This window comes from Dermacentor andersoni, chromosome 1 (genome assembly GCF_023375885.2).
Source record: "Dermacentor andersoni chromosome 1, qqDerAnde1_hic_scaffold, whole genome shotgun sequence".
Classification (NCBI taxonomy): Eukaryota; Metazoa; Arthropoda; class Arachnida; order Ixodida; family Ixodidae; genus Dermacentor; species Dermacentor andersoni.
The window spans coordinates 35,998,491-36,022,312 of NC_092814.1; the positions used below are offsets into that span (position 1 = coordinate 35,998,491).

Below are 23,822 nucleotides of genomic sequence, written 5' to 3' on the forward strand. Positions count from 1 at the left end.
CCATGTTACAGTCTGCTAGTTACTCAAATGAAAGAAAATTAATCTGGGTGTCATATTACCATCACAAGCGCTGCCATGCATTTTCCAACACTGTGTACACAAGCTTGCTATTTCTTTTGACACTCCCACTGCAGCTAAGACTGCAGGCTTTCTTTACAAAGTAAACAGTATAATCACCTTGCTCTAAAGATGGCACACATTGTTTAACTGCAAGACTTTGCAGGCTGGAAGATATAATGTTGCACTAAGGGGAGAAAATTACAGCATTTATTCGATTTTAATAAAAATTTGGAGAGTTAATTTACAGCAATATCATATGCCTCTACATCAAATTTAATTGCTAGAGATCAATCTTTACACAGGCTACAGCTTGTACAAGGCATAAGTGACTATGTATACTTTTGAAAAGAATTTTTTGGTCATGAAAAGAAAGTCTGCCATGTTTAAACATGTCAGATCACTTCAGCAAAGCCCAGTCTACATTACTCTAGCATTTTCTGTCATTTTATTGTTTCTCAAAGCTGAAACCCTCCTTCAAATGTCGTCAAAAAAAAAAAACAAAGACGTCTGTAGTACTTAGACAATATTACTTTCCCTCTTTTCCTTTGCCTTGAAATTTCACATATTTTATCAAGAAAGAACCTAAAATAATCACAATATCTTTTAAAGCGAAACTTTGTCTCAGCAAGTGGCCTGTAATTAATATGTCTTGGCTAGCGTAAAACAATATTTTTTATAAATTATCACTGGAAGAAAAAATTCAAAGTGAGAAAAAACAAGTTCCAAGCCTTTGAAGTACTATTCCAATTATTCTCTAGTCAGCATACCTTTCTTGAAACTTACAACGAGCGTACTGTTGACTTTCTAGAATCTTGCATTTTTTCAAGGTAATGCTTTTGGGCTTTGTAAAATTCACATCATGGCTTTGACATGCAATTGCAAGGTCCACAGGCATTTCAACCTACCCACAATAACCATGGATGCACAAGCTGCTCTCCCAGCGTTTCACTGCATTTACAGGCAATATGAATTAGAAAATCAATACCCTCACCAACATCCATCAATTACAGCAACAATTCAGGAATTTGCGTACACAAAAGTACGACTATGTGGCCTTTTACAAAAGGCGCTCAAACCAGACAGCTTACACTGGGCTGTTGCAGCACTCAGAAACTGTCCAGTGTGGTGACTCTCCTATCAGATAAGATCATGGTTGTCATATCATTATTGCTGAAGGCACGGAAGCTTAAAAGGGCCCTGAACCACTTCAATTGAATTGAATTGAATTCTGGAGTTTTATGTGCCAAAACCACAATTTGATTTTGAGTCATGCCGTAGTGAAAGACTCCGGATTAATTTTGACCACCAGGGGATCTTTAACGTGTCCCCAATGCATGGGATATGGGCACTTTTGCATTTCGTCCCCATTGAAACTTTGATCACCATGGCTGGGATCTGATCTCGTGACTTCGTGCTTAGTAGCGCAACACAATAGTTGCTAAACCACTGCAGTGGGTCAACCCCTTTTTATCAAAATCGAGAAATGCAATCTGAAGTTAACCCTTTGACGGTCAATGATGTAAATATACGGCGCCGCAAACAAGTCCGAAAATGGTCGATGCCGTATATTTACGGCGCCGTCTGTACGTTTAAAAAGCGTGCCAATTTCCTAACTTTTTCTTTTCTGTCATCTGCTGCCACTATGTGGGGATACAGGGAATTTTTGTCGCCCGCCTCCCTCTCTCGGTTTTCATTGCATGGTTTGTTTTAGCGCTAGTTTGCTCCCGCACGTCTATATACTACCACTCGCGCATTGGCGTGCGCGCGGATGGGCGGCTGTTTGGATTTTGTGTCGCGGGCGGTTTCAGCTTTTTGCGCTTGCGAAACTGATGGCTATCTCGTTCCTAATCGCTCAAAGGGCGACCGCTTGTTTCTCGCTCGTTTAGTGCTCACAGGGGTGCACATCGGAAGGATGCCGCCATGCGTGCATTTCCGTTTTCTTTTCTTTTAAAACTCGCGAAAACTAATTGCCCTAGCTGGTTGGCGATAAGATGAAGATTAGCGGAAGTGTCACATGTGTTGCTTTTTTTTATGGGCACACAACCAAACAGTTTTCTTGAGTGCGCGCACCTATGCAGTTCGATTACGCTATGGACGTACGTATTAGTGTAAGAGCAGGAACATTTGAGGCTAACGAAATATTCTCGTGTGCGGATTTTCAAAGCCTTGAACTATGTGCATAAAAATGCATCAAATTTTTAATTCTGATAAGTTTATTTCCTTTTATATTGTTGTTATTCATGAATAAAGAGTGTGTATATACCAATGCAAAATATGTTTTTCTCACTTTACGGTCACCCTAGAAAAATTACGGTGAATTTTTTTCGAAATAAGTCCCTAAGATGAATCGGAATCTGCAATAAAAAAATCGACCCTGGGCGGTCGCATATGGCGATAAAAATCGACCCTCAAAGGGTTAATATGGATTATTTCAGAAATACTTTGCTGCAATAAGTACTCCAATGCATCTAGCAGAAGCAGAGTTATTGGCAATCGGAGGTCACCTATGATCCCCTTTGTGGCGTTCCCACTCCTTCTTCACAGCCTTGCACTGCAAAGGCTACGACACAGTGGCATAACCAGAAATTTGGGGGGGCGGGTTATCGCCGACAACTATCACTCCTCCCCCTCCTTCAACTCTCTCTCTCTCTCTCTCTCTCTCTCTCTCTCTATATATATATATATATATATATATATATATATATATATATATATATATATATATATATATATATATATATATATATATATATACATACACATCATGCGCGTGTGTGTGTTTACATCATGCAAAGACAAACTCCTAGGACTCTCCAGACAATAATGCCTTGAAAATAGGATGCACTTTTTGCATTGCCGAAACAACACTTTGGCTTAACTGCTGATAAGAGTTTTTCATTGCTAAGACATGTAGCCACTTGGCATCAAATTATGCTACCATCCTTATGCTATATTTAAAAATGATAATATTCAGAAAAACTAAAATTTCATTTACAAATTGATGCACTTATACAATGTATGTTGATGACCTAGCTGGTACATGACTTGGAAAACTAAACAGTGCTAAAAACAGGACCAAATAAAACCAAGACAGTGCACTATGTCTTCTTGTTTGCAGGCCAGACGTGCTGCAGCCCAGGTAACAAACAGTGGAGATAACTGTTGTTTTCCAGCATGTTCTACTAGTAAGTGGTACGGCCACTGCTACATACAGAAAGAGGGCGGGCACTATTTTGCAAGTCACCTATCACTGAATCACACTTTCGGCTTTGTGGACATGGTATATTATTCTAGATTTAAAAATACAGGAACGAAGCTTTGCGCTAGAATTTCGATAGTATCATATGACGCAAGTTTTACTCACTTTCAGTGACCTGCTGCCTGATTTGTTTGAAGAGACGTTTGGAAGTAACTTACGATCATGGTATTATATTCATCATGCAATGCATATTGTTATTTGATCACACTCGGGAACTGATGAGGCAGACAATCTGAAGCAGGGCTGCTTCCTGTTTAGACGCCTTTGTGAAAATTACTGCATCCATAGTTTGCAGTGAAATAAGGGCCAGTAGCTACGAGAGATTTGAAAGTGTCCTGTCTCCTGACATTCATCTATTCTGAAAACTGCCGAGACGTTTAGTTAGGATGGGCTCCCCACAGCAATTAAGCAGTACGTGTTATGACGGGGTAGGGGAGCTTTAGCTAGACAAATGGCCACGGCCGTCTGCTGTTAAGCGATCAGGCAGTGACAAGACATTCTCCCTATGTCCATAGTTATCAGTCAACTTCGTTCTTGATGTCTTTCATGCACGTCCCCCCCCCCTCCCTCTCCTCGTATCCATCACCCCACTCCCCTTCTTAAAATTCTTTTCCGTTAGCCACTGTCGCACTCTTCAACAATCACCGGGTTTTTAAACGGTGCGGCGACCCCTAACATTCCTATATATCTGTTTCTGCGTGGACTTCAAGGCCATTCACCTACCTGCCCTCCCACCTGTTTGTTGTGGTGGCTTCTTAGCCTCCCTGGACCAGTAACCCCGTCCTTGATATATTTTGCAGTGCGCAAATCAGTGTTGTGTAGGACTTTTTTTCACATCCCGTTTTTTGTGCTGTTTTCATTCTTAAGAGTGTGTACAAACTATAGCGTGACAGCAAGCTCTTCTCAAGTTTATTAACATTAATGAAAGCCAGAGACAAGGCAACGAAAAAGAAAAAAAGGGGGGGTTGCTTATTATGTATTTCCTAGACAAGCAAGTCACAATATTTTCAAAATTCTTTTATCTTCAGCACAGCATGGTTGACAATTCAGTCAAGTGCCAGAAATGAGAAGCTCTTCGACGACATGAAGGCCTGGTGGGGAGCAATAATGCCTCCCCAAGTTTTATGCTCGCGCTCGTCCCGTCTTTACCTGCGTGTGGAATTTTGAAGTGAAGTTTGCTTTGCCTCTTCCTTCGACTTTTCCACTACTGCTGCTGCTGTTCCCGTCTTGCACACCACGTCAGGGGGTGGTTCAGAGCGTGTGTACATGACAGAGCGCAGCAGAAAGGAAAGGCGACGTGAGAAACTAATTTGGACTTTTTCACTACGTCAAATGTGCACAATACCTTTTGGACCTCTCTGGGCATCACCACATTAGCCTCTCGACAGCTGTAATTATCCGTGACCCTCGCAAAAGCATTGCAGAAATTTCAGCGCTTGGTTTCTACTAACGTGCAAGTCCAAAGGGAAGCTAGATAGAATGATAGATAGGAGGGGGGGAGAGGTGGCAGATAACGGGTAGAACCGACGCAGTTGTGAAACGAGTGAATAACAGCTTTGCCACTTTTTGTTTGGCAAAAGGGACGTGAGACAGCAAGGAAACGCTACTACTATAGACACAACAGCCGTTTCTGGCAAACGGGATAAATTTAAATTCAACGTAAGATATAGTAAGTTTCTGCTATTTCTGAAAAATAAACACCATGTAAATTTTTCAAGCAGACAACTTACACAGTGTGTGCACAAGATGAGCCACATTAAAACACCTTAGCATCTTGGCTACACTACGGAAGTGATCACGCGTCAAATCAACACTTCTGTGCCCGCCACAGTAGCTTTGTGACTATGGCATCGCTTGAGATTGCAGGTATAATCCAGACCGCTGCAGCTGCATTTCGACGGAGGCGAAATAAAAAAAAAAAAAAGCTTGTGCACATAGATTTAACCCTTTCGCTGTCGGACGTTTCTGGCCGTGACGCACCCCCAGTGTCGGCTTGGTTTCAGGGAACGAGCACAACAGGGAATGAACATAGCAATTTATTTTTGATTATGATTGGTATACAAATAACATAGTCAATGCAATATGCACATTTCAGTGTTCTGCAGCTGTTGTTAGTAAACATCATCATCATCATCAGCCTGACTATAAAATCCGTTCAACATCCGAATCTGACGATGCGGCACCCTCTTCCTCTCATGCGACTTTGTCTGAGTCCGAATCCGAGCTCGGCTCGTATTCTGAATCGGAATTCAGCCACCGCTCCCATGAGCAGACGAAGGTCCCGCGCGCCGAGCCATCCGAAAGTAACCGCGCGCAGGGAAGATGCGCTTTCAGTCGCCCGCACAACGGAGAGAAATGGGACGTTGCGTGATCAAGAGGACAGAGGGAGATGGAAAAAGGCTAAACAAAGTTCGAAGGGCTTTACGTTTACTGCTGCAAGTCGGAAGCGAGGGTGCGGCGAGAGAGCGAAAGCAGCAATCGAGTCACCCTTTTTGGAGAGGCAACGGCACGTGCGCCTGAACTTGACGCGCCGTAGCAGGCACACCAACAGAAGAAAAATAAAAACCTTCAAACCAGCGGAGATTACAAAACAACCCTTGAACCCATAACCACACGCGCGCGACGCATGATCCAGCGAACGCGGAGCCACCGCGCCACTCAGCAAAGAGAAAGTGGGGAGTGGCAGTCGCACCGTACTCTTCAATACATGGATTAACACAGGTCGGGGCGAATATACGAACTCATAGAAAGAGTCAACAGATGGCGTGGCCAATCCAGGAGCGCCTGCTTTGCGCTCAGGCGCGAAATTTTGAACGCATGATAGAGAACGTACCGGTACGTCAGTGACACCGTGGGGGGGAAGCGCGATGACGTACCGGTACGTCCGTGACAGCGAAAGGGTTAAGGACACGTTAAAGAATACCACGGTGTCAAAATTAAGAATCTGCCACTACAGCGTGCCTTATAATCAGATTGTGGTTCACAGCCCCAGAATTCAATAATTGTTAATACTTTTGCCACGATGCGATGTACCATGTAAGGCAATAACTATGCTCAACCCTCTCGGAGGTTATGAAGTATGGCACACAACAATGCCGCAAACGAACACCTCCCCCGGTGTGTTGTGTGTACTACGCAGACAAACAGCAGTGGTGTATGCAAAGTAATGTTTAACACCAATTCGCCACTCTCGTGTTGGACTACATGTGGAAGAAATTAAATATTCACCATCAACATCAGCAGTAATTATTATCAATCAAAGTAAACAGCACAGAAAGCTTCGCTTACATCGATTCCCACAGTGCGCGGGATCCAAATAATTTTTTTTAGAGCTGATCCCCCCTCAGCAGTTATGGTTAACACGATCTGGAATGAGGTAGCGGCACGCTATGAGTGGGGCTGCAATGCTCTGTGCATGGGAGAAAGTATTGCCCCCATGACACCCCCCTGGACCGCCACTAGCCCTCGCCTTGCTTTCACATTGAAGCTTTCCCTTTCATCCACGTATCCATGTCGCTCTTTTGAAGCCCACTTCCTGAAACTTTTTGTTCTGTGGGAAAGGGGGGATTCGTCAAAAAATTTTAGGAGGGTTTCAACCACCCCCTTCCCTCCTGGCTACACCAATACTCTGAGGGAGCAGGGCATACTCACAATGTGTGCGCAGTTGAAGTTTGATTTTAGATGTTCACATGGATGTTCATGTTTCCAATTTCGGCACCTACAATGCACCAAATGTAGCTGTCCTCAGCGAGCCACAGTGCGCTCAGCGGATAAACTCATCACGGCACCCCTCAGCGGCTGCGGTATCTATGCTATGCAGCAGACTGCAGAGCTACATGCAACTGTAGTGCTTGTGCGCAGGGTTTGCTTTGTGCACAACAGGGCTTGAGTGCGTGCTCACACTTGTATACTCCAGTCTGGTCATGCTAGTATGTGGTGCAGACCGGCTTTATCCTGCACTAGCTTAACCGATGGATAGTAGCCACATCCAACTGCTGCATTTTGAAGTGCCGTCAATCGCTCAATGCGAAGCATAGTGTGCCAAGGCATCTAGCTAAAAGCGAGCGCGTGCTGGCAAGCATGCGTGTGGTCTGACCTTAAGTTTCGCGTGGTTTGAGGCTAGTTGAGTGTCCAAACTAGTCAAAATCAGCGAGACCCGATGGCAATGACACTGATAAGTAGGGAGGTCAAAGTTTAATTCCACTGCAGGCGGCTGCAGCCGAGCATGAGCAGACAATAGTCGCCTTCTTCTGGAAGTATGTAATTCTTAGTGAAATTCAAAAGCATACTTTCCCTTACTTCAGCCAGTTTATCAAAAGGAATCAATAAATATGCACAGTAACAGTAGGAAGAAGTACATTGATCCAAACACCCTTCTTGATTGATGTCAGCTATTGGGAATTGAAGCCACATATGGGAATCTGCTATATGACAAAATATATAGTCAAGGAATCTGTACGGGTCCCGAAACATCTTTGTTTTTCCACCTTGACTTGGTCAATGACCACAATTTCTTCATCATGCGAAATATAGCCGGACGAAAGTGAGTAAGGAGAAGACTTCTGTTGAAAAGAGAGCACTTGAGAAAAAGGTGAGCGACTTTGCACTCCGCTTGTGAGCTCCACGCACCGCGCAGGACTGCAAAATTTGGCTGAGATGTTCATGGCAGCATATGTTGTCCACGGACTGGGTTTTTTCACCAAGCCCGAGGGTGGTTCAGGACCGCTTTCAATATCTCACACTAGTAGCATCAGTAGGGAGATTATGAGCCAGTCTCTTACAAGAGGCTTGCAACAGGCTCGCTCCTGTTTGCCTTGTTTGCCCAAAGCAAACAGAAGAGTTTTTGGGGCACAACTGGCAACTCACCATTGCCTTTATCTTTCAATGTTGTGAGGCTACATAGTTTTACAAATCGAACTTCAATACAATTTTAATTACCTTTCCTACCTAGCTCAGCATGCTTCCCATCGCATTCTAGATGCTTAGTCTCCTGATTAGCTTGAAAGGCAGTGAAAACTTTTCTCATCATGGTAGACACACATAAGTATGTTAATCCCCCATTTTGCAAGTGCACTCTGAAAACCGTGCTTATCCCAATGGAGCCCTGCAAGTGCTGTCAGCTCATTAATTATAATGAATTAATAGTTTTCTATGGCAACACAGAATGGCATCACTTTGATAACACAATCTTGAATGGTGAAGGAACGCAAAACTACAATAATACGAAAATGTGTCCTTTAGCTAAAAATTACAATTTATTGCCCTATGTTTCCAAGAAAGCAGCAAGAGAAGGCGAGTCTGAACTGGACATGAATCTTCATCAAGATTAGCTGACTTGTAGAAGTATTGGTACCAGGATGAGGCTCCATCTTTGTTTCACACAAGTTCCCAAAAGCCTCCAGTTCCACATTTTAGCCCTGTAGTATTTTGCAATGAACTACATGTGCAACATTTCACCTACTCTACTCCTGAGTGTACTCCTCTATTTTAGAACCTTAAGAGTAGAGTGAATGGAAAAGAAGTTTGCTAAATGCACCAGAAAATAATGCATGGTGATTAGCTCTTCAGACAATCATTTTCTACCCTTGCATCAAGTATCTAGCAGGGCGTACAGTCGGTTGTTTGCATCATCCAGCATTCAAGAGTTCAGGACATAGCGTTACTTTACTAAAAAACAAATAAGTTAAATGTAGTGCAGAGGAAAGCCAGTCAATGACTGCCACTGGCACAAAAGTATCAACATAATGCAGTACCTCCGTGAATCAGGTCATATGGCTTCTGTACAAAGTGCCTTCAATTCCCTACAAGCAGCAAGTGATATACAGCAGATCAAATCCATACAAGATACTGCCCAGTTTATCAGCATGACCATGACTGGCCAGGATAACTTCCCTTGGCCCTCATAGCTACAATAGAAGTGACACCGGCAAGCCCCCATGAATGCAACACCAGTACACGTGGGATTAAAACCACTGTAGCCACAGCAGCTGTGGCTCCTTGAAATAGATGGTACCCGTGACTGAACCGACATTGTGCATGTGAAAGACATAATGACACTTGGGTCAATGCTATTTGCAAAGGCCACGCACTTGCAAAGCAGCAGCCTTTTCTCCACAGAACTGGGTTATATAGCTAGGACATCTGTGTAGCTTTGTTGCTCTTTAAGCATTAGAGTGCATGCCATGAACCAACCTTTAATACACTTCATAAGCAATTACAAATTATTAGCAGACACTGGGAGTCTGTAAACTGCTCTGTACACTTCACTAATGCTAGTCATAGTTCGTGTTGAGCAGGCCACCAACAAGCAATCTTTCGACATGTCATTGCTCTCAGCTGTGCTTAGCACAGTAGCATGTCTCACCTCATCAAGCACCTTTTACAGCACCTGTCCAGTGTTGCTGTCAAAAAGTGGAGATGAAAGCCACAGGTGTATTACTAAGATGCAGTTTAACACAGAATGGAATATAAATAGGTTTAAATCCCACTAGGGCTAAACAGCACAAAGCAACAGATGCACTGGTGAACATTTTATAACAATAGGGCAATACCTTCAAAAATTTGATCCACCATTATTGCAATTATGTCTGCTGCTGTAAGCCAGCCTTGAGCCTTTAAAGGCCAACTGCAACGAAATTTTGGACTGCCTAAAAGGCCTTATTTAAAGTGTAGATATAAAGGAGCCTCTGTGGAAAATTTGACATTTGAAATATCACGAAAAGCTTGCAGAAATAGCTGGTCTTGATGCCAAAACTGAAAAAAAAAACAATGCTGTCATTACTGCTCGACAAAAGTGACACAGAACTTAGAATGCACGGCTCCTCGGCCATGGCCTCTGAAATAAGGCAACACCCGCTGCTACCCATGGTGCGCTGAAAAATCTTGGAGGCGACGTGCTGGGACTTACTTCAGTAACAACCACTAGGTGCATGCACTGTCTACTTAGGTGCTGCTTAAAGGCTGCTAACAAGAAAACTATACAATTGCCAGCCCTGCAGCTTTGCTAAGATTGTTTCAGTGGTATATACTACTCATTCACAACAAAATTAGCAAAAGCTAAATTTCGTTGCAGTTGGCCTTTAATATTAGCTTCAAGTGCTTTACATACTGCTTTGCCTACACTGTTATCTCTTAAGTTCTATCATCCTGAATGTTGCATTAAATGAGTCACCCCACTACTAGCGAGGCTGAATATTAGCATATCGATTCCTCCACAGAAACCACAAAGCAAGAGTGCCATAATAATGACACTAACAAGCTGCCAGTGTATCTTTGTTTTCAGAGCAAGAGAAAACAAGATAACACTTTTACTAACAAGTAAAGCTTAAGTTACCTCTATAAACACAAGAGTGTAAACCAGGTTTCAGGAGGGAGATTTTTTTTTGCAGCAGTATTTTTGCAATATTTAAAAGCCACAGCTCCAGGTGTGACAAATGAATGACAGAAGTTTACGCAGATCAGCATTACTCCCCATATTGTTTTCAGAAAGAACTGCCAACGGCCCATCACACAACACCCATCAAACCAAGCTCGACCGCACAGCTCGGTGTCCAATTGGAAGTGCAACACTATCCTCCTCAACAGCTGTGTTGTGCTGCTCCAGACCTTCGAGGTAAGCCTCCCAGGTCATCGTTGTGCCACCATAGGTTACAGAAATGCTTGGCACACCACTTGCAGGAGACCAGTTGGCAATGGCTGTAGTCTGGTCAGTTGCAACATGCCAGGTGCCATCCCCGGCCTCTTGCTGCCGAGCAACCAACCGCTGAGTATGCAATCGCTGAACGGCCCGGCGTTGTAGCCAGCGAATCTGGGCATCACGCAGCTGAAAGCAGGAACGCGCATCCTCACCAAACTGACCTGGAAGGCCGGCTTCATGCCGCTGACTCAGCTGCTCCTGGTGCGTGACAAAACGGCGCATATCAACGCCCCGAGCTTGTGACGGGTGTGCCAAGAAGCGCTCAGGAATGCGCGAGACTGGATTCTCATCCCGCACAGGTCCACCAAAACCAAGCGCAAGGAGAAGCTCTTCAGGATCCTCACGTCGGGCTTCAAGCAAAGACTCCACGCTGAAACAGAATGCATGGTGCAGTGCTGTTATAACTTTTACACATGAGAAGGAGAAATGTGGGGCCTATAGTCTAGTAGAATGCTCCACATACACCACCATGGCCAGAAACAGCACTGGCTGATACTCTTAGTCAGGTAGCATGTGCACATAAATAGCCCGAAAAATACAGGGCAGGGCAGCTGCCACAACATAAGTTGGAGAACAAAGCACATGATGAATGGAGATTGTGGCTTAGGGTTCCTCCTGGTGGAATAGTGCCTGCTACTTTGTTTTTCTCTACACAAAAATATAAAATTAAATACCCAATGTTTAACCTGGCTCCTGGCTTCTGGACTATTTCGTAGCTTCATTTCCCAAACTAGTATTCTATATGCTCTACTGAGGCTGATCCACCTCAGAACTCAACTTTTACTCCTCAAGGCAGAAAAGGCTAAATCCAAGGTAAAATAGCACTAAATTCCACAAATTGTTTCGTAATGTTCAAGTGAAACACATTAACTTCAGGAGCTGTTACTTAGGGAGCCTTTACAAATATATGTGATAACTTGCATATAAGTGTCGGGAAATCCTTTTATTCAAAATGGGGCAAAACACAATGCAATGTGATTTCTGAAAGGGACTCTAAAGAGAAACACTAAGTCAGTTTACACTGGCAAAGCAATCTTTCAAAACTCTATTATCAATAATATTGTAGCAATAGGTTGATTAGTGGAAGAGAAAATGAAGGTCAAAGATGCATTTTGTTTTTTTATTTCGCATCGAAACCCAAGCGCCAGCATATCAATGTGACATCACGGATTTCAAAGTATTTTATCATATTGTTACGTGGGAAGACGCAGACGTGATGCTATATACAAGTATATTTACAGTTCAATACGTCATTCAATCGTCGTCGTCTTCGCACCACTGGCCTCTTCATCATTGGACATCGGGAATACTGGTCCGTAGCACTACCCCCAGCGGCAAAAGCACTGTCCCAGAGCAACTAAGGGCCGGGCTCGGAAGCAGTGTAGTAAGCCTTGAGCATACTGACGTGCACATCACTGGATGCTAGAGTAGAGGGTGAGGTAGAACTGACCAGAGCAATTTCATAGGTAACTGGCGTCACCTGGCGCAGCACGCGGTAAGGGCCTGTGTATCGGGAAAGGAGCTTCTCTGAAAGTCCCACATGATGAGAGCGTGACCACAGGAGCACAAGTGCACCAGGCGAGAATTGTATGTCACGGTGGTGGGCATTGTACAGATGCTGCTGAGTAGTTTGCGAGGCCGTTAGTCGAGTATATGCGAGCTGGCATGCATGGTCCGCCAGTGTGATGGCATTGTGCGCATACTCGCTTGCTGGGGTCGCAGCAGAAGGAAATGCAGTATCAAATGGCAAGGTCGGTTTGCGAACATGCAATAGATAAAATGGAGAAAATCCCGTGGTGTCATGACAAGAAGAGTTGTAGGCAAATGTGATGTAAGGGAGGGCCATGTCCCAGTCATGGTGGCCCTTCGAAATGTACATGGACAACATTTCTGTGAGGGTACGGTTCAACCGCTCTGTCAGTCCATTGGTTTGAGGATTGTATGAGGTGGTCAGCTTATGCTGAGTGGAGCAGGAATGTAGAACGTCTTCGATGACTTGCGACAAAAAGTTACGACCACGGTCAGTAAGCAGCTGTAGCAGGGCGCCATGAAGCAAGATGATGTCGTGCAAGAGAAAGTCTGCAACGTCAGTGGCGCAACTGGTCGGGAAAGCCCGTGTGATGGTGTATCGGGTGGCATAATCAGTTGCAATGGCTACCCATTTGTTGCCAGAGGATGACGTGGGAAAGGGGCCGAAGATATGTAATCCAACACAGAATGGTTCCACAGGGACGGTGATCAGCTGGAGATGACCGGCAGGCAACACCCGAGGCATCTTCCGGTGCTGGCAGGAATCACAGGCAGCAACATAGTGTCGGAAACTAGGGCCAGACACTTAAGATCAGTGATGGAATAGTTGCGCTCGGAGGTCGAGAGGAGCCTGTTGGCGTAAGTGACAACACGGTCACTGCCGCACTGACGTTGTGCTAGTACTGCGCCGATTCCGTGGCCACTGGCATCGGTACAGACTGCGGTAGGGGCAGAAAGATCGAAATGGGCCAGAATGGGCAGCATGGTGAGAAGGTTGATTAGATGCGACAACGCAGAGGTGTTATTATCACCCCACTCGTGAAAGGGGTGTCTTTCTTCAAAAGCTCAGTAAGAGGTTGTGCGATGGCCCCAAAATTTTTCACAAAGTGGCAAAAGCATGAGCATAGGCCGATAAAGATACGGACATCCTTGACACTCTTAGGAACAAGAAGGTGCGTAACAGCATGTATTTTGCCTGGGTCCAGCTGCACTCCGTTCGCATCAATGAGGCGTCTAATTACGGTAATCTGGCGATGGCCAAAGGGGCACTTTGATGCGTTTAGTTGACGACTGGCTCGACAAAAAGCGTCTAGGACTGCTCAGAGGCACTCGAGCTGCCTGCCGAATGTGGGGGCAAATACTATAACGTCGTCTAAGTAGCACAGGCATGTGGACCATTTGCAACCGCAAAGAAGGAAGTCCATCATGTGCTCAAATGTGGCCGGAGCATTACATAGACCAAACGGCATCATTTTGAATTGATAAAGACCATCGGGTGTTACAAAGGCGGTCTTTTGGAAGTCTAGATTGTCCATGGCAATCTGCCAGTAGCCACAGCGAAGGTCAATAGAAGAGAAATAGCGAGCACTGTGGAGGCAGTCAAGGGCATCATCAATGCGAGCTAGGGGATACACATGTTTTTTTGTAGCCTTGTTATTAAGGTGCCAATAATCCAAGCAAAATCGCCGTGAGCCATCTTTCTTTTCCACCAAGACAACAGGTGACGTCCAAGGACTACACGAAGGTTCAATAATGTACTTGGCAAGCAGTTAGCAAACTTCTTCGTGGATAACTTAACGTTCAGTCGGCGATGCTCGGTACAGGCGGCGATGAATAGGATAGGAGGGGCATTGCTGGTGTTTATGCGACGTCTAACAGCTGTTTGGGCCAAAGGACGGTCATTAAAGTAAAAAAAAATTGTGGTACAAACAAATAATGCAGTAGAGCTAATCAGCGTGCTCGGACGGTAAGTCGGGTGCAATCATTCTCTGTAAGTTGGCGATAGTACAAGTTGCAGACTGCGATGCTAGAGTAGGGTCAGTTGAACTGTCTACTACAATAGATGCTACTGTGTGTTCCTCGAAGGCGCAAAGCTGGGCCAGACACATCCTGCGTGGCAGCACTTGCGTCATCAAGCCAAAATTGACAACTGGCAGGCCGACGCAATTAGTCGTAATAGATAAAACTGTACGATGTACCATGATACCGTGTGCAAGTGTGCAAGGAGAATGTCTTGCATGGGAGTAGCGATGTAGTGACCGTTGGGCACAGGTCGGGATGAAACAAAGTCAACGTAAGTCAGTGCCAAAGGTGGCAAGCGAGCAAATTCTACAGATCTGAGGTAACTGGAGGGTGGTTCAGCAGGGTCCAGAACAGGCAGGTCGAGGCGGAGAGTATGGGGTGAACAGTCTATCAGAGCGGAATGCATAGAGAGGAAGTCCAGGCAGAGAATAATGTTGTGGGGACAGTGGGTGATGATGGTGAAGAGCACGATAGTAGAGCAATCGGCGAGGGAGACTCGGGTGGCACACGTATCAATTACAGGAGCTGTTTTGACGCTGGTGACGCAAACAGCAGGCATCGGGGCGGGTGTTTTCTTCAGGTGGTTACGAAGGTCAGTGCTCATGACAAATAAATATGCACCAGTGTCTTTAAGAACAGATACAGGAACACCGTCGACATGCACGTCAAGAAGGTTCATGAGTGGGCAGCATCAGAAGAAGATTTCGCAGTGTAGAGGCAATGCAGAGTCACCTAGAGGCGGTGCATTATCTAGTTTTCCAGCTGCAAGTGTCCAAAGGGAGTCGGGGAATATGAGCGGCGAGGCTGGGGCGAGCGAGATTGTCGGTGTTGGGGCGTAGGTGACCGTGAATAGGGGCGGTTCTGCGCAGGAGGTTCAGTGGCGCCATTGTCGGACCGTGCAGCCCAGAGACGAGAAATAGCCGCTTAGGCGAAAGGAGCGAGTATAGGTGGTTTGGGCCGGGGAACTCTAGCAACTGTGACAGTGGCGAGAAATGTGCCCGATTCGACGGCAGTGTAAACAAATGGGCTTGTCGTCAGCAGTGCGCCATTCAGTCAGGTTGCGGAAACGTGGTGAATAATATGGTGTGGGATGGGGCGGAATCAAAGAATCCGAGCGGGTGTCAGGGTGATGAGCCAACCAGACAGAGTGAAGACCCATGTTGGCGAACTCTTGACGTGCAACTGGCTGAATCAGGGAAACCGTGACCGCAGGCATGTTGAGGGAGCTGTATTCGAAAGCAGCCGGTAAGGCGGCTTCAATCTTTCGTTGGACGATCTGAGTAACATCGCCAGTGTTCTTGGAACAGAGAGCGTCGGCACAGGAAGATGTCGCTGCGGTGTTTGGTAGGCAGGCAAACTGTTGGTCATATGTCGGCTTTTTGTAAGTTCCAGGCGGCAGCACTCTTCGATAACTGCGTCCACCATTGCCACATTGTTGAAGACAAGCAAGTTGAAGGCGTCATTGGCAATACCTTTCAGAATGTAGGAAACCTTGTCTGGCTCAGTCATGTGTGCGTCAACTTTGCAGCACAGAGCCAAGACATGTTGAATGTACGTGACGTAGGGCTTTGTTGACATCTGCACTCGGCTGGATAACACCTTCTTCACGTCAAGTTGGTGACCGTACGGATTGCCGAACAAGTCTCACAGCTTTTGTTTAAGCATATCCCAACTGGTGAGCGCATTTTCGTGCGTCCTCAACCATAGTCGGTGTCCCACCGAGGTAAAATACTATGTTGGCGAGCATGATAGTAAGGTCCCACCTCTACGTGTTCGTAGAGGCGGATGCAGTCCTTAACATCTTCCCCATCTTTTCCCGAGAATACGCCAGGATCACAGGGAGCGGAGAGTGTGATGTAGGTCATCCGAGTTGCAGCAGGTGTTGGAGCCGGATGAGTCGAGCTGTCGTCTAAAGGAGCCATGATGGAAGGCTTGACGTACCGTCCACTACAAAACTCCATGACGAGGTACAAGGAACGTCCACCTCCTCCAAATATGTTACGTGGGAAGATGCAGATGTGATGCTATTTACAAGTATATTTACCAATCAATACACTGTACTTGGCCAAAAGGCAACAGCCCGCACTAGCCGCTAATCGTCGTCGTCTTTGCACCACTGGCCTCTTCGTTATTAGACATTGGAAATACTGGTCCATAGCAATATTTGAGCCGCTGTTGCCCACTAAATATTCTTGAAACTTGCGAATTTCAATCTTGGGCTCTCTCATGAATATGACGTAGTCCTTTACCGATAAACGAGACCCAAGCAGATGCTGTCAAAATTGATGTTAAAATTAAATTATGGGGTTTTACGTGCCAAAACCAGTGGCGTAGACAAATTTCGTTTAGGGGGGGGGGGGGGGGGGGCGCACGTGGCAGCTCGGCCTCCTCCTTATAGAATTTGTCACGGGATCAAATACATGAATAATAACAGCATTGGCATTGCCAAAGATGCTGCAAATGGATTCTTGAATGCTACGCACTGTCAAGACAAGTAAAGTATATTTTTTCATAAAGGAATATACTCGTATGTCCCAAAAATTGTGCCCGAAGTAACTGATATCAATGCTTCTATGTTTCTTTGTCGATTGAATAGGTAAAGAAAATATCAGTTCGAAACCACCAATACAGTGCATGCTGCTGATATGAAAAAATGTAAAGGCCATGAAATGAACAAGTTTAGGACAAATACGTTACTGAAACTTTGTCAGTCAAGAACCTTGTTTACATTTTTGTACATATGCAAAGGCCAGGGAAAAATCTCAATGATGCTGTCATTTGTTATAATGTATTGCGCAGGAGCAGCTGTCACCGGTCGTGCATTGTAGTTGCACCAAAATTATAGTCACAACAGAAAGCATATATAAAAAGCAGGAGTTCTGCAAAATATCCGAGGGCGAGTCAAATGAAAGCGAGCCAATGTGGATATATGACATACGGGGTACTTTATTTAAAGTAGTCCCCATAAGCATTTAGAGATTTGTCTCACTGCCTAACAAGTCGCGTGATTCTCGTCTCATAAAACTCCTTGGGTTGCTGCTTGAGAAAGTCCGCAACCGACTCTTTCACGTCGTCGTCAGACACGAATCTGGTGCCCTCTAGCTGTATTTTTTTTTTCCCCAAAATGAGCAAGTCGCAAGGTGACAGGTCTTGGCTGTATGGCAGATGTTGCAGCGTTTCCCACTTGAACTTCGGCAGTTTTGTATTAACCACATCAGCGACGTGGGGACGGGTATTGCCATGGAGCAAGATGGCCCCCATTCGTAAATTTTCCACGTTGCTTGTTCTTGATTGCGACACGTAGCCGATCCGGCGTTTCACAATATCAGAAATGATAGATAGTCTCTCCAGGGTTAGCAGATTCGATCAGTAATGGCCCCTGACAATCGAAAATAAAGTCAACACCTTTCCAGCGGAAATGATGGCTTTTGCTTTTTTTGGATGTGGTGAATTCGAATGTTTCCACTGTAAGCTTTGCCGTCGTGTTTCAGGCTCGTAGTAGTGGCAGCATGATTCGTCCCCGGTCGCAATTGCAGTCAAGAAGTCGTCACCCTCATTGTGATACCGGATCAGATGAGTCGAGGCAGCACCGAACTTCTCCATCTTCTAGTGGTGGTTCAAAATCTTGGGCATCCATTGCAAACACATGAGCCGATAACCGAGATGTTCATGAATTGTGATGTGAACCAAATCATGACTGATGTTCACACGCTTTGCCTGTTCATCGATGCTTATCCTCTTTCTTATTCAATCAGCTCATCAACCTTTGCAATTATGTTGGGGGTGATTGCACGGTGGCTTTGGCCTGGTCTTGGATCGTCTTTGTAACTATCACTTCCTTCTTTGAACCGTTTCTTCTAACGCTTCACTGCGGCCAATGGAATGCAATGTTCAACGTACACGGCAGCCATGCGTCGACTAATTTCTTTTTTGGAAACACATTCAACTCTCAAATCGTCACAACACCGCGCTGTTCTACTTTTGGAGCGTCCATTATGCCAAACGACCATGTTCAACCCAGTGTATAAGAGCATTAAAGAACATTTATTCCCACACCTGCGTGTCACTTTTGTAAATGATAGATGACTTGTGCTACGTGCTTGCCTCGCAGATAATGGACAGAAGCATTATTGAGCGGGGTTGGTTGGCTCACTTTCATTTGACTCGCCCTCGTACATCAGAAATGCAAAGATACAATGGAATATACAATGGATAGAGACAATGGAAATGGCAAAAAATGGAAAGGGCAAAAAATTGCCACTGGAAACAGAGTTCGCTGCACGTATACACAGAACCTCGCAATAAGATATTTAAATATAAGATTCCAATAAATCTACATATTGAATAAAATGTCACTGCATATAATGCGTCAAACAAGGCAAACAAACATGTTGCGCAATCACAGATTCAGAGATCACAGAATCCTAAGGCCCGCCACCCCTCCCTTCACTTCCCCTGATGTATCGCGCGTGATGGAAGGTGGCGCACTTCCAGCCCGCTTTTCCTCCTTGGTGAGCCACCACCAATTGGTGAGCCGCCATCGTCGGCTCACCCATGCCTTCCCCCCCACGCTTTGATTCGCACATACAGCATGTGGCGCGCTGTCACAAGGTTATGGCCCTTGGACTTTATACGGAACATGAGGGCATCGGCGACGGCAGGAATGCGCCTGCAGTTCCCATATAATTGCTATCGCAATAATATAATACGAGTATCTGGCAAATGAAGCGTCCTGGGGCCGATTACTTTCTGCAAAAGAAGAAGCAACAAACTCGAACTTTCACTATGCGACAATGCGCTGCGCTGCAATGTGTTCTTTTTTTCTTTTGTGGGTCGGGGGCACCGAAATGAAGAAACGCGAAGGAAAGCATATTGGCCACAATCGAATGCCTACTTTGGGCACCTAATGTGGCTACCCAAAGAACATCGTAGAAAACGTGAGACACTTGGTCCACAGAGAACCAACCATACGCATACTGCTCGGTATCCTACACTGGTGAGACAAGACTTTCCCAAGAGGTTGTGCTCAAGCGAACACGTTGCAATCTGTCGAGTCCCCACAATGGTGGCAGCGAGCGACTATTGTTTCTTTTTCTCGTCTGCTAGCCAAAAAGCGTCCAAAACTCTGCAAGGCAGAAATCCACTCGCCCAAAGAAAAACAAACACGCACCAAAGTGCGCCACGGGGTGGTCGGGGCAACATGAGAAAAACGCATACACTTTGTCTGGCTCCAGCAGCCCACGGGTAGCGAGAACAAGAAAATTGATGAGGCTCAATGTGCCCTCACAAATAAAAGTCAAAGTTGAAAAAATAAATAAGAACGTAATTACCTTTGCTGGCATTATAGTGTCTTGATATCGATGCTTTAGCAGAGGTGAAAGAAAATGTTGTATTCTTTTCTGTGACACGACGGCACAAATGAACCACCACAACGCTTCGTCTCATTGGACTTTGCTGCATGCTTTGTCAACTTGCCTGATAGTGTGTTGATTTGGCATGTTTCGTTGTATGTTCCGATGTATGACATTAGAAAAGTCAATGCACCTTTGGTGTCAAATGTTCATAACAACATGAAACGCACTAATCACCTCATCAACCTTTGCAATTATATGCAAAGGTTGCAATTATGTTAGTGCATCTTTCGCATCAAAAGTTTGAGAACTTTATACTCGGAATTGAAATCTATGCGCTCCGTAGATTCCGCGGCCTCAGCGACATGCCGCAATGAGTCCGTTCGCCATCAATATGCCCTGAAAACTTTGTGCTCAGATGGGGCCCCTAGAGTTATGTGACTCCCGGTGCAAGGGCGTGACCTCGAAATCCAGCCCGAGTTCGCAATGTGCGCGCTGAAATGTCTTTTTGAGTGCGAAAAATACATTCTAGATGAAATCCAGAATGATTTACGGTGCCACGGCTTGTTTTGGTCGGTGGTGCATGGACAGCATGAAAAAATTTCGGGGGGGGGGGGGGGGGGGGAGGGGGCTGAAGCCCCATAAACCCCCCCACTGGCTGCGCCCCTGGCCAAAACCACTTTCTGATTATGAGGCCCGGCGTAGTGGAGGACTCCAGAAATTTCGACCACCTGGGGTTCTTTAATGTGCACCTAAATCTAAGTACACTGGTGTTTTCGCATTTCGCCGCCATCGATATGCGGCCGCCGTGGCCGGTATTCGATCCCACGACCTTTTAAAATTGATGTCACGGAAAGCTGGTGAGGAAATTTCCCGAGGCGGCGCTGCCTACAGCCTTTCATTTTTGTGCCTTTCGGGCTCACCAAGCCTCCTCTCGTGGTAAAAGTGTTTTTTTTTTAATAAAAGGGTGATTTAGTAATACAACTCAAATTATTTTTCTCCTTAGTGTAGCATTTCTATTTTATTGTAGCACTATCTATGAACAAAAAGCACAACTAGATGCATGGTCATGCTGAGCTGGTCTATGGTGTGAGAAATTCACACTTTTTAACGTGAACAAGCAGAGTTCATTTTTGGCAGTAGAAGTGAGAACTGACTGGACGAGCCCAGCTCATTCATGGGAGGTAAAGGGTGAAGAAAGGAGCAACTTTCAGCCTTTGCCAGTGTCATTTCTTGCAGCCAGCTCAATTTTAATAATTGCTTATGAAATATAACTGAGCCAAACAATTTACATCTTGAGAATAAAGCAAGCAGTTGACACTGATAACTTTGATTAGCACCTTACCGAGATTGTCATTTCAAAATTCAAAGCTTTTGCCACAAACATTAGCAAAATTACAAAAAATGAGAACAAACCTGGACATGCTTGAAATAGTCGAGAACCCAGAAGTTTCAGAGTTGAAGCTGCTCTGTTTGCTTCGCAGTTCTGCCAACATGGCCTTCCCTGAACTACAATAGGGTAAATGTAAAAAAAAAGAAAGAAAAACATTTGTCATTGAAACTCAAAATATAATGAAAATAGAAGCAATCCATGGTGTAAAAATACTAGGGCCAACCAGAGTCACTACCTTCATGCAAAGCGAAGAGCTCCAAAAATATCCTCTTTCTTCCCCAAACACAGAAACAGGCCCTGAATAAACAAAGCCCACCACATAAACATGAAAACCATATACAAAGTGTTGCAACTAACTTTAGCCGAGGTCTAAAAATATGCCAAAGCACTCTGGGAGGAAGTGACCAAGTGCATGTTGGCTATTGCACGAATCAACTCCCACTATTCTTGTATTCTGCTTAATTGCATAATTAGTCAAGACTAACACTTGCAATTAATGAAATTGCAAGCATTAACTTGAGGCCAAAATGGCCAATAAGTTGTAAAGTGTTCCAGGAAATATATGAAGCAGGAGCTTCGAACTTCCCGCTTGTTTTGTAAGACTTCTTTCTGCGCCCTAAAGAAAGCCCACCAAGTACGAAAAAAAATCATTTGACATGCCCCCTTGTGAGCGGAAATTGCAGTGCTTCTCAAACATGCCGCGTATGAACAAAGAGCACATATTGTCACATACACGCGTAATGTGCTTAACAAAAACAGTTACTAAAAAGGTTTGCTAAAAAGTAGCTCACTTATATTTAAAGAAAAGAAAGAAATGGTGATCATTAACATAATGTGAAAGCAGGAATACTCTTCTGCAGATCCTTGTTTTTCATTATAATAACTTAAGGGAGGTGACTAGACATGCCTGTGACTTGTGTGGTTAACTATCTTGATTAATTGTGGGTGAACAAAGAGTGACTCAGCCTGGAGCCAGCATTTTTACAGGAGAACTTGTCTTTGTCAGGGCTACCTTCTAGCGAGTCAAGCCAGTGGTGCATAGCTGTGCTGAACAATAATGACGGCCCCTTTTTCATTCCAGATCTGCCATACAAATGTCTTTCCAATCATGCGTTGGCTTGCGCCAGCAGCTTCCGATGAATGTCAAAATTTCACCCCTCTGCTGGATCTCAGTGCGCATATGTGCGTGTGTGCATGCGTGCGTGTGTGCATGTGTGCATGCGTGCATGGGTGTGTCGGGTTTTTTGGCACAAAAGCAACTAAGGCTATCTTGCGCCAAACCCAAGGTGTCGGTTTACAGCAAGTTCAGTGGTTATTAAAAATGTTTAAATCATTCATATTTGTGCAATCTTTAGAAATCTGATGACATCATTTAGTTGTATTTCAGGGTCGTCCACAATGAAGAGTGCAGGGTGGAATGGCGTTCTTATTTTCCGTTCCTGCTCTAGGTTTGGACAAGAGATCAGAAAAGTATTTACAGTCAAAAATTTCACCACAGTTCTCACAAGTTGGTTGTTGTTCTTTATGCAGAAGGAAGTTGTAGGTAAGGTGTGTATGCCCAATTCAAAGTTGGCACAAAATTACTTCTATGAAGCGTTCTTGGTGTCTGCAAGATTTTCATTCACCAAGCATTGGTTTTATAACATGAAGTTTGTATTTATATTTCCGTCCCACATTAATTTACACTCTTTATTCAATGCTCGTCGAAATTCTGCCAAGCAGTCGGCTGACGGCATCTCTTAAGTGTTCAACGGGATTATTTCTTGCCACAGCTGTACACTTATCTGCCTTTTCATTTCTGCTTATCCTGACATGGCTTGCAACCCAGCAGAATATTATAGCTTTCCCATTGTTGTTTGCTTTTGCAGTACTTTTCAGCACGTTGGAAGGTGTCTGAATGAGGCTGCTGTGCCAATGATTTTATCAGTCGTGGTTAATGTCTCTCTCGGCAGATGGCATGGATCACTGGGGAGTCAACCACAGCAGCTGGCACGGTGTGTGGGGCTCCTCAAACATGGTGCTCCTCCTCAATAGAATCGCTACTGAACTGTCGCGTGTGTGTCTGTGTGCCAGTCTTAGTGTCTGGCAAACTTTTGGGAAGCAAGCTTAGGTATATCCTAAATATCTAAGCTTTAATAAGGTGTTTCCACGAGAAATCAAACATGCATGTCCGCTTGATATTTTTGTTCTGTCTGATTTTTTTATATGTCATGTAGGAATATTCAAACTGCACGTAACTGAAAACTTTATTCCCTAATAACATTCCCACCAAGCCAAAAAAATATTTGAAGGTGGCGACGCGAGCTTCCTCCTATTGCTTACCGCAATATTTTCCGATTTCACAGACGAATTAAATGCAAGCTAAAATGGTTGTGTCGAAAGACTTTACTGCTAATTTTAATGTTTCACAGTATAATAGTCCCATACATTTTTTCATGCTGTCCACAAACGAAAAAAAAGTTTAAAAAATTGCAAACATGGCCAAAAGCAGAAATTTTGTAACTGATGTGT

General features: G+C 44.7%; 1 protein-coding gene across 2 annotated transcripts in view; it reads right to left on the reverse strand.

Moving 5' to 3' along the window:
• The window catches only part of olf186-M (Ki-ras-induced actin-interacting protein-IP3R-interacting domain olf186-M), a 119,387-nt gene that overhangs the window by 40,018 nt on the left and 55,547 nt on the right, over positions 1-23,822 (reverse strand). For both annotated transcript variants that reach the window (XM_055061316.2, XM_055061317.1), the window contains 2 exons: positions 21,335-21,427; positions 11,177-11,385 (listed from right to left, as the gene is read on the reverse strand). In XM_055061316.2, coding sequence (XP_054917291.1) covers positions 11,177-11,385; positions 21,335-21,427 — 302 coding nt within the window. The remainder of the gene's footprint in view (positions 1-11,176; positions 11,386-21,334; positions 21,428-23,822) is intronic.